The sequence below is a fragment of the Triticum urartu genome, chromosome 7 (genome assembly GCF_003073215.2).
Source record: "Triticum urartu cultivar G1812 chromosome 7, Tu2.1, whole genome shotgun sequence".
NCBI lineage: Eukaryota > Viridiplantae > Streptophyta > Magnoliopsida > Poales > Poaceae > Triticum > Triticum urartu.
Window position 1 is genome coordinate 198,232,484 of NC_053028.1, and position 12,976 is coordinate 198,245,459.

Genomic DNA, 12,976 nt, shown 5'->3' on the forward strand with positions numbered 1-12,976 from the left:
GTGTGTCCGAACGTCGTAACCGCACTTTATTAGATATGCTGTGATCTATGATGTCTCTCACTGATTTACCGCTATCGTTTTGTGGTTATGCTTTAGAGACTATTGCATTCACGTTAAATAGGGCACCATCAAAATCCGTTGAGACAACACCTTATGAACTGTGGTTTGGAAAGAAACCCAAGTTGTCATTTCTTAAAGTTTGGGGCTGCGATGCTTATGCGAAAAAGCTTCAACTTGATAAGCTCGAAACCAAATCGGAGAAATGTTTCTTCATAGGATACCCAAAGGAAACTGTTGGGTACACCTTCTATCACATATCCGAAGGCAAGATATTCGTTGCAAAGAATGGATCCTTTCTAGAGAAGGAGTTTCTCTCGAAATAAGTGAGCGGGAGGAAAGTAGAACCTTAGGAGGTAATTATACCTACTCCCTTACTGGAAAGTAGTTCATCACAGAAATCAGTTCCAGTGATTCCTACACCAGTAAGTGAGGAAACTAATGATGATGATCATGAAACTTCTGATCAAATTACTACGGAACCTCGTAGGTCAACCAGAGTAAGATCCGCACCAGAGTGGTACGGTAATCCTGTTCTGGAGGTCATGTTACTTGACCATGACGAACCTACTAACTATGAGGAAGCGATGATGAGCCCAGATTCCGCAAAATGACTTGAGGCCATGAAATCTGACATGGGATCCATGTATGAGAACAAAGTGTGGACTTTGGTTGACTTGCCCGATGATCGGCAGGCAATATAGAATAAATGGATCTTCAAGAAGAAGACTCACGCTGACAGTAATGTTACTGTCTATAAAGCTTGACTTGTTGCAAAAGGTTTTCAACAAGTTCAAGGAGTTGACTACGATGAGACCTCACCCGTAGCGATGCTTAAGTCTATCTGAATCATGTTAGCAATTGCCGCATTTTATGATTATGAAATTTGGCAAATGGATGTCAAAACTGCATTCCTTAATGGATATCTTAAAGAAGAGTTGTAACTGATGCAACCAGAAGGTTTTGTCGATCCAAAAGGTGCTAACAAAGTGTGCAAGCTCCAGCGATCCATTTATGGACTGGTGCAAGCCTCTCGGAGTTGGAATATACGCTTTGATAGTGTGATCAAAGCATATAGTTTTATGCAGACTTTTGGAGAAGCCCATATTTACAAGAAAGTGAGTGGGAGCTCTGTAACATTTATGATATTATATGTAGATGACATATTATTGATCGAAAATGATACTGAATTTCTGAATAGCATAAAAGGATACTTGAATAAGAATTTTCCAATGAAAGACCTCGGTGAAGCTGCTTATATATTGGGCATCAAGATCTATAGAGATAGATCAAGATGCTTAATTGGACCTTCACAAAGCACATACCTTGATAAAGTTTTGAAGAAGTTCAAAATGGATCAAGAAAATAAAAGGTTCTTGACTATGTTACAATGTGTGAAGTTGAGTCAGACTCAATGCCCGACCACTGCAGAAGATAGAGAGAAAATGAAAGTCATTCCCTATGCTTCAGCCATAGGTTCTATCATGTATGCAATGTTGTGTACCAGACCTGATGTGTGCCTTGCTATTAGTTTAGTAGGGAGGTACCAAAGTAATCTAGGAGTGGATCACTGGACAGCGGTCAAGAACATCCTGAAATACCTGAAAAGGACTAAGGATATGTTTCTCGTTTATGGAGGTGACAAAGAGCTCGTCGTAAACGGCTAAGTCGATGCAAGCTTTGACACTGATCCGGATGACTCTAAGTCACAAACCAGATACATATATTTATTAAATTATGGAGCTGTCAGTTGGTGCAGTTCCAAGCAGAGCGTCGTGGCGGGATCTACATGTGAAGCGGAGTACATAGCTACTTCGGAAGCAGCAAATGAAGGAGTCTGGATGAAGGAGTTCATATCCGATCTAGGTGTCATACCTAGTGCATCGGGTCCAATGAAAATATTTTGTGACAATACTGGTGCAATTGCCTTGGCAAAGGAATCCAGATTTCACAAGAGAACCAAGCACATCAAGAGACGCTTCAATTCCATCCGCGATCAAGTCAAGGAGGGAGACATAGAGATTTGCAAGATACATATGGATCTGAATGTTGCAGACCCATTGACTAAGCCTCTCTCATGAGCAAAACATGATCAGCACCAAGACTCCATGGGTGTTAGAATCATCACAATGTAATCTAGATTACTGACTCTAGTGCAAGTGGGAGACTGAAGGAAATATGCCTTAGAGGCAATAATAAAGTTGTTATTTATATTTCCTTATATCATGATAAATGTTTATTATTCATGCTAGAATTGTATTAAACGGAAACTTAGTACATGTGTGAATACATAGACAAACAGAGTGTCACTAGTATGCTTGTACTTGACTAGCTCGTTGATCAAAGATGGTCAAGTTTCCTAACCATGGACAAAGAGTTGTCATTTGATAAACGGGATCACATCATTAGAGAATGATGTGATTGACTTGACCCATCCGTTAGCTTAGCACGATGATCGTTTAGTTTACTGCTATTGCTTTCTCCATAACTTATACATGTTCCTATGACTATGAGATTATGCAACTCCCGAATACCGGAGGAACACTTAGCGTGCTATTGATACGTCTCCAACGTATCTATAATTTTTGATTGTTCCTTGCTATTATATTATCTGTTTTGGATGTTAATGGATTTATTTCTACACTTTTATATTATTTTTGGGACTAACCTATTAACCGGAGGCCCAACCCAAATTGCTGTTTTTTTTGCCTATTTTAGTGTTTCGCAGAAAAGGAATATCAAACGGAGTCCAAACGGAATGAAACCTTTGGGAGCGTTATTTTTGGAACAAACGTGATCCAGGAGACTTGGAGTGGGCGTCAAGAAACAATCAAGGAGGCCACGAGGCAGGGGGGCGCGCCCTCCACCCTCGTGGTCCCCTCGTTGCTCCACCGGCCTACTTCTTCCTCCTATATATATCCATATACCCCGCAAACATCCAGGAGCACCACGAAACCCTATTTCCACCGCCGCAACCTTCTGTACCCAAGAGATCCCATCTTGGGGCCTTTTTCGGAGCTCCGCCGGAGGGGGCATTGATCATGGAGGGCCTCTACATCAACTCCATGGCCTCTCCGATGATGTGTGAGTAGTTTACTTTACACCTTCGGGTCCATAGCTAGTAGCTAGATGGCTTCTTCTCTCTCTTTGGATCTCAATACAAAGTTCTCCTCGATTCTCTTGGAGATCTATTCGATGTAATCTTCTTTTGCGGTGTGTTTGTCGAGATCCGATGAATTGTGGGTTTATGATCAAGTCTATCTATGAACAATATTTGAATCTTCTCTGAATTCTTTTATGTATGATTGGTTTATCTTTGCAAGTCTCTTCGAATTATCAGTTTGGTTTGGACTACTAGATTGATCTTTCTTGCAATGAGAGAAGTGCTTAGCTTTGGGTTCAATCTTGCGGTGCTCGATCCCAGTGACAGAAAGGGAAACGACACGTATTGTATCGTTGCCATCGAGGATAAAAGATGGGGTTTACATCATATTGCATGAGTTTATCCCTCTACATCATGTCATCTTGCTTAAGGTGTTACTCTGTTCTTATGAACTTAATACTCTAGATGCATGCTGGATAGCGGTCGATGTGTGGAGTAATAGTAGTAGATGCGGGAAGGAGTCGGTCTACTTGTCATGGACGTGATGCCTATATACATTATCATACCTAGATATTCTCATAATTATTCGCTTTTCTATCAATTGCTCGACAGTAATTTGTTCACCCATCGTAATACTTATGCTATCTTGAGAGAAGCCACTAGTGAAACCTATGGCCCCCGGGTCTATTCTCCATCGTACAAGTTTCCAATGTATTTTATTTTGCAACCTTTACTTTCAATCTATATCATAAAAATACCAAAAATATTTATCTTATTATTATCATCTCTATCAGATCTCACTCTTGCAAGTGGCCGTGAAGGGATTGACAACCCCTTTATCGCGTTGGTTGCGAGGTTCTTATTTGTTTGTGTAGGTACGAGGTGACTCGCGCGTGGTCTCCTACTGGATTGATACCTTGGTTCTCAAAAACTGAGGGAAATACTTACGCTGCTTTACTGCATCACCCTTTCCTCTTCAAGGGAAAACCAACGCAGTGCTCAAGAGGTAGCAGCTATCAAACGTCACAACGTAAAATGGGTGACTATAAAGATGCTCAACAGGTGCCTCCGATGGTGTTTATTGAGTTGGCATAGATCAAGATTAGGATTTGTCACTCCATGTATCAGAGAGGTATCTCTAGGCCTTCTCGGTAATGCACATCACTATAAGCCTTGCAAGCAATGTAACTAATGAGTTAGTTACGGGATGTAGCATTACGTCACGAGTAAAGAGACTTGCCGATAACGAGATAGAACTAGGTATGATGATACCGACGATCGAATCTCGGGCAAGTAACATACGATGGCAAAGGGAACAACATATATTGTTATGCGGTTTGACCGATAAAGATCTTCGTAGAATATGTAGGAACCAATATGAGCATCCAGGTTCCGCTATTGGTTATTGACCGGAGATGAGTCTCGGTCATGTCTACATAGTTCTCGAACCCGTAGGGTCCGCACGCTTAACGTTCGGTGACGATCGGTATTATGAGTTTATGTGTTTTGATGTACCGAAGGTTGTTCGGAGTCCCGGATATGATCACGTACATGATGAGGAGTCTCGACATGGTCGAGACATAAAGATCGATATATTGGATGACTATGTTTGGATATCAGAATGGTTTCGGGTGAGTTCGGGCATATATCGGACTACCGGGAGGTTACCGGAACCCCCCGGGAAGTATATGGGCCTTATTGGGCCATAGTGGGAGAGAGAGGAGAAAGGAGCCTAGGAGGGCCCCGCCCCCAAATCCCAAGCCGAATTGGGTGGGGGGGCGGCCCCCCCTTTCCTTCCCCCTCTCCCCCCTTCCTTCCTCTCCTAATCCAACTAGGGAAGGTGGGGGGGGGGGGGAATCCTACTCCCGGTAGGACTCCTCCAGGGCGCGCCATAGAGGGTCGGCCCTCCCCCTCCTCCACTCCTTTATATACGGGGGAGGGGGCACCCCATAGACACACAAGTTGACAGTTGTCTTAGCCATGTGCGGTGCCCCCCTCCACCATAATCCACCTCGGTCATATCGTTGCAGTGCTTAGGCGAAGCCCTATTCCGATAGCTTCATCATCACCGTCATCATGCCGTCGTGCTGACGAAGCTCTCCCTTGACACTCAGCTGGATCAAGAGTTCGTGGGACGTCACCGAGCCGAACGTGTGCAGATCGTGGAGGTGTCGTACTTTCGGTGCTAGGATCGGTCGGATCGTGAAGACATTCGACTACATCAACCGCGTTGTCATAACGCTTCCGCTTACGGTCTACGAGGATACGTGGACAACACTCTTCCCCTCTCGTTGCTATGCATCACCATGATAGATCTTGCGTGTGCGTAGGAATTTTTTTGAAATTACTGCGTTCCCCAACACGTTTCTTTATAATGCGGGCGCGGATGGCTTCCTCCTCCACGGTCGCCCCCGCGGCGCCACCATTTCTGTCACGATACGGGCCTCAGCGGCCCTTATCCTCCCCTTCCCACGGCGGGCCGCCCGTTCCCAATGGGACTCATAGTCTGCCCTGCCGGTGATGGGGAAGGAGAGATGTTCCGGCCGGGACCGCGAGGATCCAACACCAGAGGACCCGAGCACCCGGTGAGCCAACGCTATGGTGTCGCGGCGGACGGATCCGTCCGTCGGCCGGGCGCTATTCTCCCGGGAGCGGCGGAGTGCAATGCAGACTGCCATTGCCTCCTCCAACCCACACGGGACGACACTCCAGTTGACGGATAAAGACTGGTCGGAGTCTAATCCGCTGCCTGCCATGACGGAGAAGGCCGCAAACTGCCGGAGGTGAGCTCGAGTGGCGGAGGGCAGTGTAGTGAGGTGGCTAGGGTTTGCTCCGGCGTGAGGATGGGGACGGATATAAGTGGGGTTGAGTGGGCCAGCATGGGCCGGGTCCGACGTGGCGGGCGTGCCCGGGCGTCCTCATATCCGTCCCATATTTGGGATGGATATGGAGGGGTGCCAGTCATCCCGGACGTTTGAGGCGTCCGTCTGGGTTGAAAAATCATGGCTGGTCAATGACCGGGCAGCCCACCCGGACGTATGATGCGGGTTTGAGAGGTCCAGTTGTAGATGCTGTAATAATGTAATGTGAGTGTGCGTCTAGTTGTAATCACGTCCATCTATAACTTCAGCATGTTCTCGTACGCACGCGGTAGAAGTTTTTGATTTAGGCGAGTGTAGCTCACCGCATTTCCATTTCGGTGCTGCTTAATGTCGCTAAACAGTGTCAGATGCATGTAAATTAACCATCGCACCGCTAGAACTTTCAGCTTTCACTTGTTCTTGCGTCTGTTACAGCGGTACCTCAGCTCGTGCATTCCGCTAGCTCGTACCAGAATAAATGACAATGATGCCAGGCAGCCAATGTGCTGTAATACAACAATACAGGTTACAATCCCAAAACCTGATCAGCTGTCGAATCAACGACGTTGATCCGGTCATATGACCCATGAACCCATGCTCCACCACCTACAAATCTAACGACATAGGATCAGCCTATACATTGCTACATCACTATCCAGTGATCCAATCTATACTAACGAATATATACACTACAAGGCAGGATACAACAGTGTACATGTAGCCAACATATGATGGCTCGGTTCTGGCTATCAGTGAGAAACCATCTACGAAGCGGAGCCCTTCGATTGCTGAATCTCCAGCGCTTGCTCCGCCACCATAATGCACGAGTCCATCTCTAAACTCGCGGCCTCGTTGTTCCCGGTGAGCGAAGGCGCCCTCGGTAAGGATAGCGCGTCAGCGGTGCATTGTATGTCGGGTTGGATCCCGACATGGTCGATTTCGTGCAGCGCCGGAGAGAGATACTTTGCAACCGTGATGAATAGAGCAGAGCCATCGTCCAGCTCTGTCACACTCTGCACGAAGGTAAGGTTTGGTTCAGTTATACATGTTTCTGGAATGAAGCATGATAAAATCCAAGCATTTAGATCTACACAGTAACATGAGTGCCTAGAGAAATCGGCCTTGCCTGTATTCTTCCTTTACCGAAGGTTTTGTGGCCTACCAGAATAGCACGGCCATTGTCATGCAATGCCCCAGCCAAAATTTCGCTTGCACTGGCACTTTCTTCGTTGACCTACATATTGGCACACATGAACACAAGCGAGAGGCCTCGCATAAAAAAAACAGTTTCACTTATTCTATAAATGAATGTTAACAAAGAAACATTCGTGTGCTGCTGGTATTTGAGGAAAACAAATATTGCAGTACTAAAACAAAAATCATATGTAACTGTGCTCATTTGCAAATGCCAAAAAAAAACATATAAATTTTGGAGATTCATCCAATGTTAACTACCTGACTTGACCTAATGGTCAGGCCTATATTTCTGCTTCAAAAGTAGTCTCACTAAGTGAGAAGTACCCCACCGTCCAAATACATACGACCTCCTAGAATTTTGAGCCTAACTTTGACTAACAAAATATGAGTTATATGCTGTAAAAAGTATACTATTGGATTCTTATTCGAAAGAGGTTTCCAATAGTATAAGTCTTATAACATACAACTCATATTTTATTAGTTAAATTTAAAATCGAAGTTAGCTCAAAACTTGAGGGGGCTCTCTTTATTTCGACAGAGATAGTACCTTCTGTGAGGTATTATAAGTTTGTGGTTTTGCTCTTTTTTCTTATAGGAGAACTAAAACATCATGATTAAAAACTGAACTAGCAGTGAAGCAGCACCTCTATTCTGCTTGCCCTTTATGAAAGCGGGAAAACATGATGGAAGAATGTGAATCTTATGAATAGTAAATTGTATGAATTTTCTACCCACGCGGATTAAAAAAGCAACAAAGACCACATAGTCAAATGTGCAGAGAGTTTTTTTTCGAAAAGAAATGTGCAGAGAGTGGGTACTCACAAGCACCACAAGAGGATCATGTGTTAAAGATTGGCCTTGGACCATATTTATTGCTTGCACATTGCCCTCACGGTCAACGGTGTTCACTAGAGTTTCATCTCCATCTAACCAAATTTGAGCCACATCAAGACCAGCTGTTACTAAACCACCCTGTTATAGGAAGTAACATTAATACATGATTTTTGCATCGAAATTATGATTTATAAAGACAGACTGTGATGAGAACAGACTGACTGGATTATTCCGCAGATCTAAAATATATGACTGGACACCTTGATCTTCCATCTTTTTAATGGCCCTTTCCATTTCAGCAGCAGCAGTCTGGGTTGAAAAATAAATAAAACATGAGTGAAGGATCTCAAATATCAATAATGATTAGTTTAGTGAGTTTCGGTGTGTATAGATGACAAAAGAATAAAACATTAAAACATAACATGTGCATGCACATTTGCATGGAACAACCTATCGCTTGGATCCATTTTTCAGTATGACTGGAAGCTGGAATATTCAAAACAGCAGAAATGTCTTTGGTATGATAATGTCGCGTAGAAAGCAATGAAAGAGCTATATAGTTTTGTACTAAGAAGAAGTACAAAATTACAGCTTTGATTATCTATAAAAAACTGCAAGTGCAAAAATATAACAAAGATTGGTACTTACCTGAGAAAATGCAGCTAACCTAACATACCCAGTCTTGCCCTCATGCCCATCACCCGATCTATGGGAGATAATTGCCGTTGATAGAGGTGAAAGATTGATAACCTCACGAGATAGCTGGACCTTTTGGAAATAAAATGTGCACTTGTAATTAGGAAAGTACAATATCATATGCTTAATGAGGGATACTGAACACATCTTGGATTAAATTGAACAATGCAACACTTTTCATTTCCAGTAATAGGCTATGGGTGCAACCAATGGGAGATGGTAGCACAGGATAAATACAACCAGTTTGGATGGCGGTCCAATAATAGGCTATGTGTAGGCATATTTTCCTATTTTTGCCGGTTGTGGCTTGTAATAATTTTTGGTACTACTTGATGTTGGAAACCGAGACTCTTAAATTTTAATAAAATATGGCTGTGTGCATCGTAATGATGCAGAGGCCGGGGGTGATCCTCCTTTTCTTAAAAAAACACTTTTCAAATCACACAAATGGAAAATTTTAGCCATGAATGTTCGAAGAGGAAGTCCAGAAATATTTTTTCCTTCAAGGAGGATAAGAGAATCTAAATACAGTGTTGATGTTATCATGTTTTATTTACTGCATTCGTCTTCAGGGAAGTTTTTATTACGTAATGAAAAGAAGTTAAGCATATACCTCTTTTGCCTTTATCCTACCACTCCTTTCATTTCCAGTACCCTGGGTATCAGTTAGAAAATACAGGAAGATGGAGAAAGTTAGGATAGAAGATGACAAGAGTGTGTAACTGAGAATCTGGATGTGATCATTACGTAACAAAGAGTTAGGATTGAGAAATGTTGCTTTTGAAATGCAGATAGAAAAATACTAACAAGTACTCTCAAGTTGAGGCTAAGGATAAGGGCATACATCCAATAGTTTTACTTCCACAGTCGTTCCAGCACGACCTCTAAGTCTCTGAGCCACAGCTTCCACGTCCAACCCCAAAACACTATTCCCTACAAAACCAGTCGAGATTAAGGGCATATCGTATTATGAAAAGAAGGAGAGCTCATGAACTCAATAATAACAACAAGACTGCACCATCCATCTTAAGACTAGTTAAAAATAGAAGTTCCACCCTTTTAGTTAGAAAACCACAATCAATCAGGATGTACCGCTCATCTGTGACATCAGCAGATAAGCGTAGTATGTGAACATGTGCTATTAATCTCTGCATTGCTATGCCACTTCCGCGGGAGAGAAAAAACTAGTTCTTGAATCTAGAACAACTTGGTTTTCCAATGATGGAAAAGGAACTCAAGAAGATTAGATTAACTAAGTTGTTTTGCAAAGGTTAAATTGCACAAGATACATTTTTTTGCAAAGACACCATTATGCCTTAATTGTTCAGAGACACGTGTGGATCATATTATTTATCGACACCATATAGTTCATACTTTTGGCAAATTTTCTTTAGTTTCGGTCATTGTTAATAGATAGAAAGGGAAGGGGAGCCTTGGCGCAGTGGTAAAGCTGCTGCCTTGTGACCATGAGGTCATGGGTTCAAGTCCTGGAAACAGCCTCTTACAGAAATGTAGGGAAAGGCTGCGTACTATAGACCCAAAGTGGTCGGACCCTTCCCTGGACCCTGCGCAAGCGGGAGCTACATGCACCAGGTTGCCTTTTTATTGGTTAATAGATAGAAAGGGCAATAAAAAAAATCTATTAGTAGGGATAATCGACTAGCCTCTGTCATCTTTAAATATTATCAGTTGTGACCAATGAACATTGTTGTTTTTATAGCCTTCTCAACGGTCAATATCAGCCGAATATTTCAGTATGTTATTTAGCCACATAGGTCATCGATGTGTGACTCAGATTGATATGAATTTACAGGGAAGGCTTTTCAAAAGTACATAAGCATCTCCTTTTACTAAAATGAAGTTTTAGTACAGAGAGTAAAATACCGTTGATCTCAACTAGCTCATCGCCTTCACGTATGCCTGCTCGGTCCGCTGGGCCTCCCTCAATGCAGTTCATAACAAGCTGCAAGAAGGTTTGGAGGTATAAATTGCAACACTCTTATGATGTCCTCTTGCAGAAAAGAAAAAGGAGAAGTGAACTTACCAAGCGTCCTGAGGCAGGGTCCCTGTTTATGAATATGCCAACCCCTTGCAAATTCCCATCACTTCCGATCCTGAAACTCTGATATTCCTGCATCTCACCAAACAAACATTATGTGACAATTCACCATGTGTGAGAACAAACCTGAAGCCAGACAGCGAGGGCATGATCTTTGTCCATACATACCTTGGGGGTGATGATCCTTGTGAAGGGGTCGCCTAGCGTGGACACCATCCCGCTGATCTTGCCGTAGGCGGCGTCTGCCGATTTCAGCGGGAACATCTCCACCATCGTCTGCTGAAGTTTCTGGTCCCAGTCTGCACACCGAGCAGAACCACAGACACTGGTAACTTCACTAGTAGTTCACTTTAACTCTATAAGCAGAATCAAACACACCACCAAACTTCGACGACCTTTCTAAGTTATTAATTCAAAACGGCACCAAGAACAAGTGTATGCAACCCGGTATACCTTGGTGGTTGAAGGTGGGATCGACGAAGGTCTCACGGATCAAACCCCATGCCTCCACCAGCGTCCTCTGCACCCGGTTCACCTGCCAAGAAGAACCCAAACGAGAAATTCAGCCCAAAGTTCCCCTTTCTTGGAAGGTGGTGTCTGCGGTAGGACCACCGACACCCACCTCTCGGGCCTTGGAGACGGGGAAGGCGACCGTGAGCGACTCGGCCAGCGCCGGCGGCGGGGCCAAGTCCCCGGCGAACCCGGTCAGCGACACCACGGCAGCGGCGGCGAGCCCCGCGGCCGCCTTCGCCAGCGCCCCTCCGTCGTGCTCCGGCGGCGCGGAAGCCCTGATGACCGGCGGAGGCTGCTCCCGCCTCTCGGACCGCACCCGGAGCCTGGCTCTCCCGGCGCCAACACCAAGAACAGGCGCCGGGGACCTCGGGACCCGGCCGGGCACGGGCCTCGCGGCGCGGGAGGCGGCCAGGGAGCACTCTACCATTTCCATGGACGCGAGCAATCACGCAATGTGGCAACGGGGACGGGCGCGGGTGGGCTCGGGGTGCCTGCGAGCGCGCGAGATATAAACCCGCCGGAGTCCGCGAGAGAGAGGAGCGAGGAAGCGGGAGGAATCTTTTTGGCTGTTACCGCTGGGTTTTGGTGGACAGGAGGAGATCCGTGCCGGGGATCTCTGCGTGGCCTATTCAGGCCGGGACACGTCTCCCAGTCCAGCATTTGGGTGGTGGTGGGCGCACCAAATATGCAGAGGAATATGCAGCCGCGCCCTGGGAATTTGTGATGTGCAGAACCGGCAGGGGAAAATGCCGCAAAGTGCACAAATATTATGGGAAAGCCTATAAATCACGCGGGGATCGCAGTCACGCGTCTGCCGCTTTCTCTGCAAGCCGCGTGTCCCATGCGCCATGGCCATCACTACTAGTTTTTGCAACTGACGTGTAGTTAGAATCTGTGTATATTCAGCTGTACATTATAGCGTATACTTTGTTGTATATTTCAGGTCTGTAGGATCACGTCTCGCCATGGCCTGCGTGCCTACATTGTAGGGCGACTGGTGCTTCACTCTTCCTACTTAACCTCTGTACTCTGTAGCTGTAATCATCAATCAAGCAAATATTGTTTCCAACTTGTTATCAGCTGCTTCTAGGTTTTCTCCATGGCCGGCACAAACTCCTCCCCGTCCGCCGCCGCCATGGACTCCGCACCTCGCCGGGCTCTCTTTTCTCCACGGCGCCCGCCGCCACCACCGCCTCGGCCTCCTCCTCTACTTCCTCTCCGCCGTTCGTCTTCGGTACAACACCCTCTCTCTTCAGCAGCAGCTTCGCCTCTGCCAGATCGCAGTTTGCGCCTCTCTTCTCCTTTGCCCCTACGGCGCCGCCGCCCTCTGCTCCCCGCCTCTCCATCTACAACGACCACATCTCCAACCACATCAAGTTTCTTCTCAACCCTGCGGATCACAACTACCACAAAAATGGAAATCCTTCTTCCTCATGGTTCTCATTCGCCACGGCGTCAAGTTCCTCATCGAGCATCCTCCTCCTACCAACGCTGATGTCGCCTACCTTGAGCTCGATGCCCATGTCGTTCTCTGGATCTCCGCCACGCTCGCCGACTCTATGGTGGATCACGTCGTCGGCGCCACCAATACCTTCGCCCTTTGGCACAAGATCAAGGATTTCTTCCTCGCCAACCGTGCTGCCCGGTTCATGGTCC

The 12,976-nt window shown here is 45.5% G+C and overlaps 1 protein-coding gene across 1 annotated transcript; it reads right to left on the bottom strand.

The window, feature by feature from the left end:
* Positions 1–6,488: 6,488 nt before the first annotated feature.
* On the bottom strand, positions 6,489–11,864 carry LOC125519863 (carboxyl-terminal-processing peptidase 3, chloroplastic). The gene is made up of 12 exons (XM_048684641.1): positions 11,430–11,864; positions 11,261–11,342; positions 10,976–11,106; positions 10,793–10,879; positions 10,633–10,711; positions 9,593–9,681; positions 9,362–9,403; positions 8,701–8,820; positions 8,275–8,361; positions 8,041–8,190; positions 7,148–7,255; positions 6,489–7,034 (listed from the first exon to the last, which is right to left on the bottom strand). The coding sequence occupies exons 1-12, from the start codon at positions 11,751–11,753 to the stop codon at positions 6,786–6,788; spliced, it is 1,548 nt and encodes a 515-aa protein (XP_048540598.1). The 5' UTR covers positions 11,754–11,864; the 3' UTR covers positions 6,489–6,785.
* Positions 11,865–12,976: the final 1,112 nt, after the last annotated feature.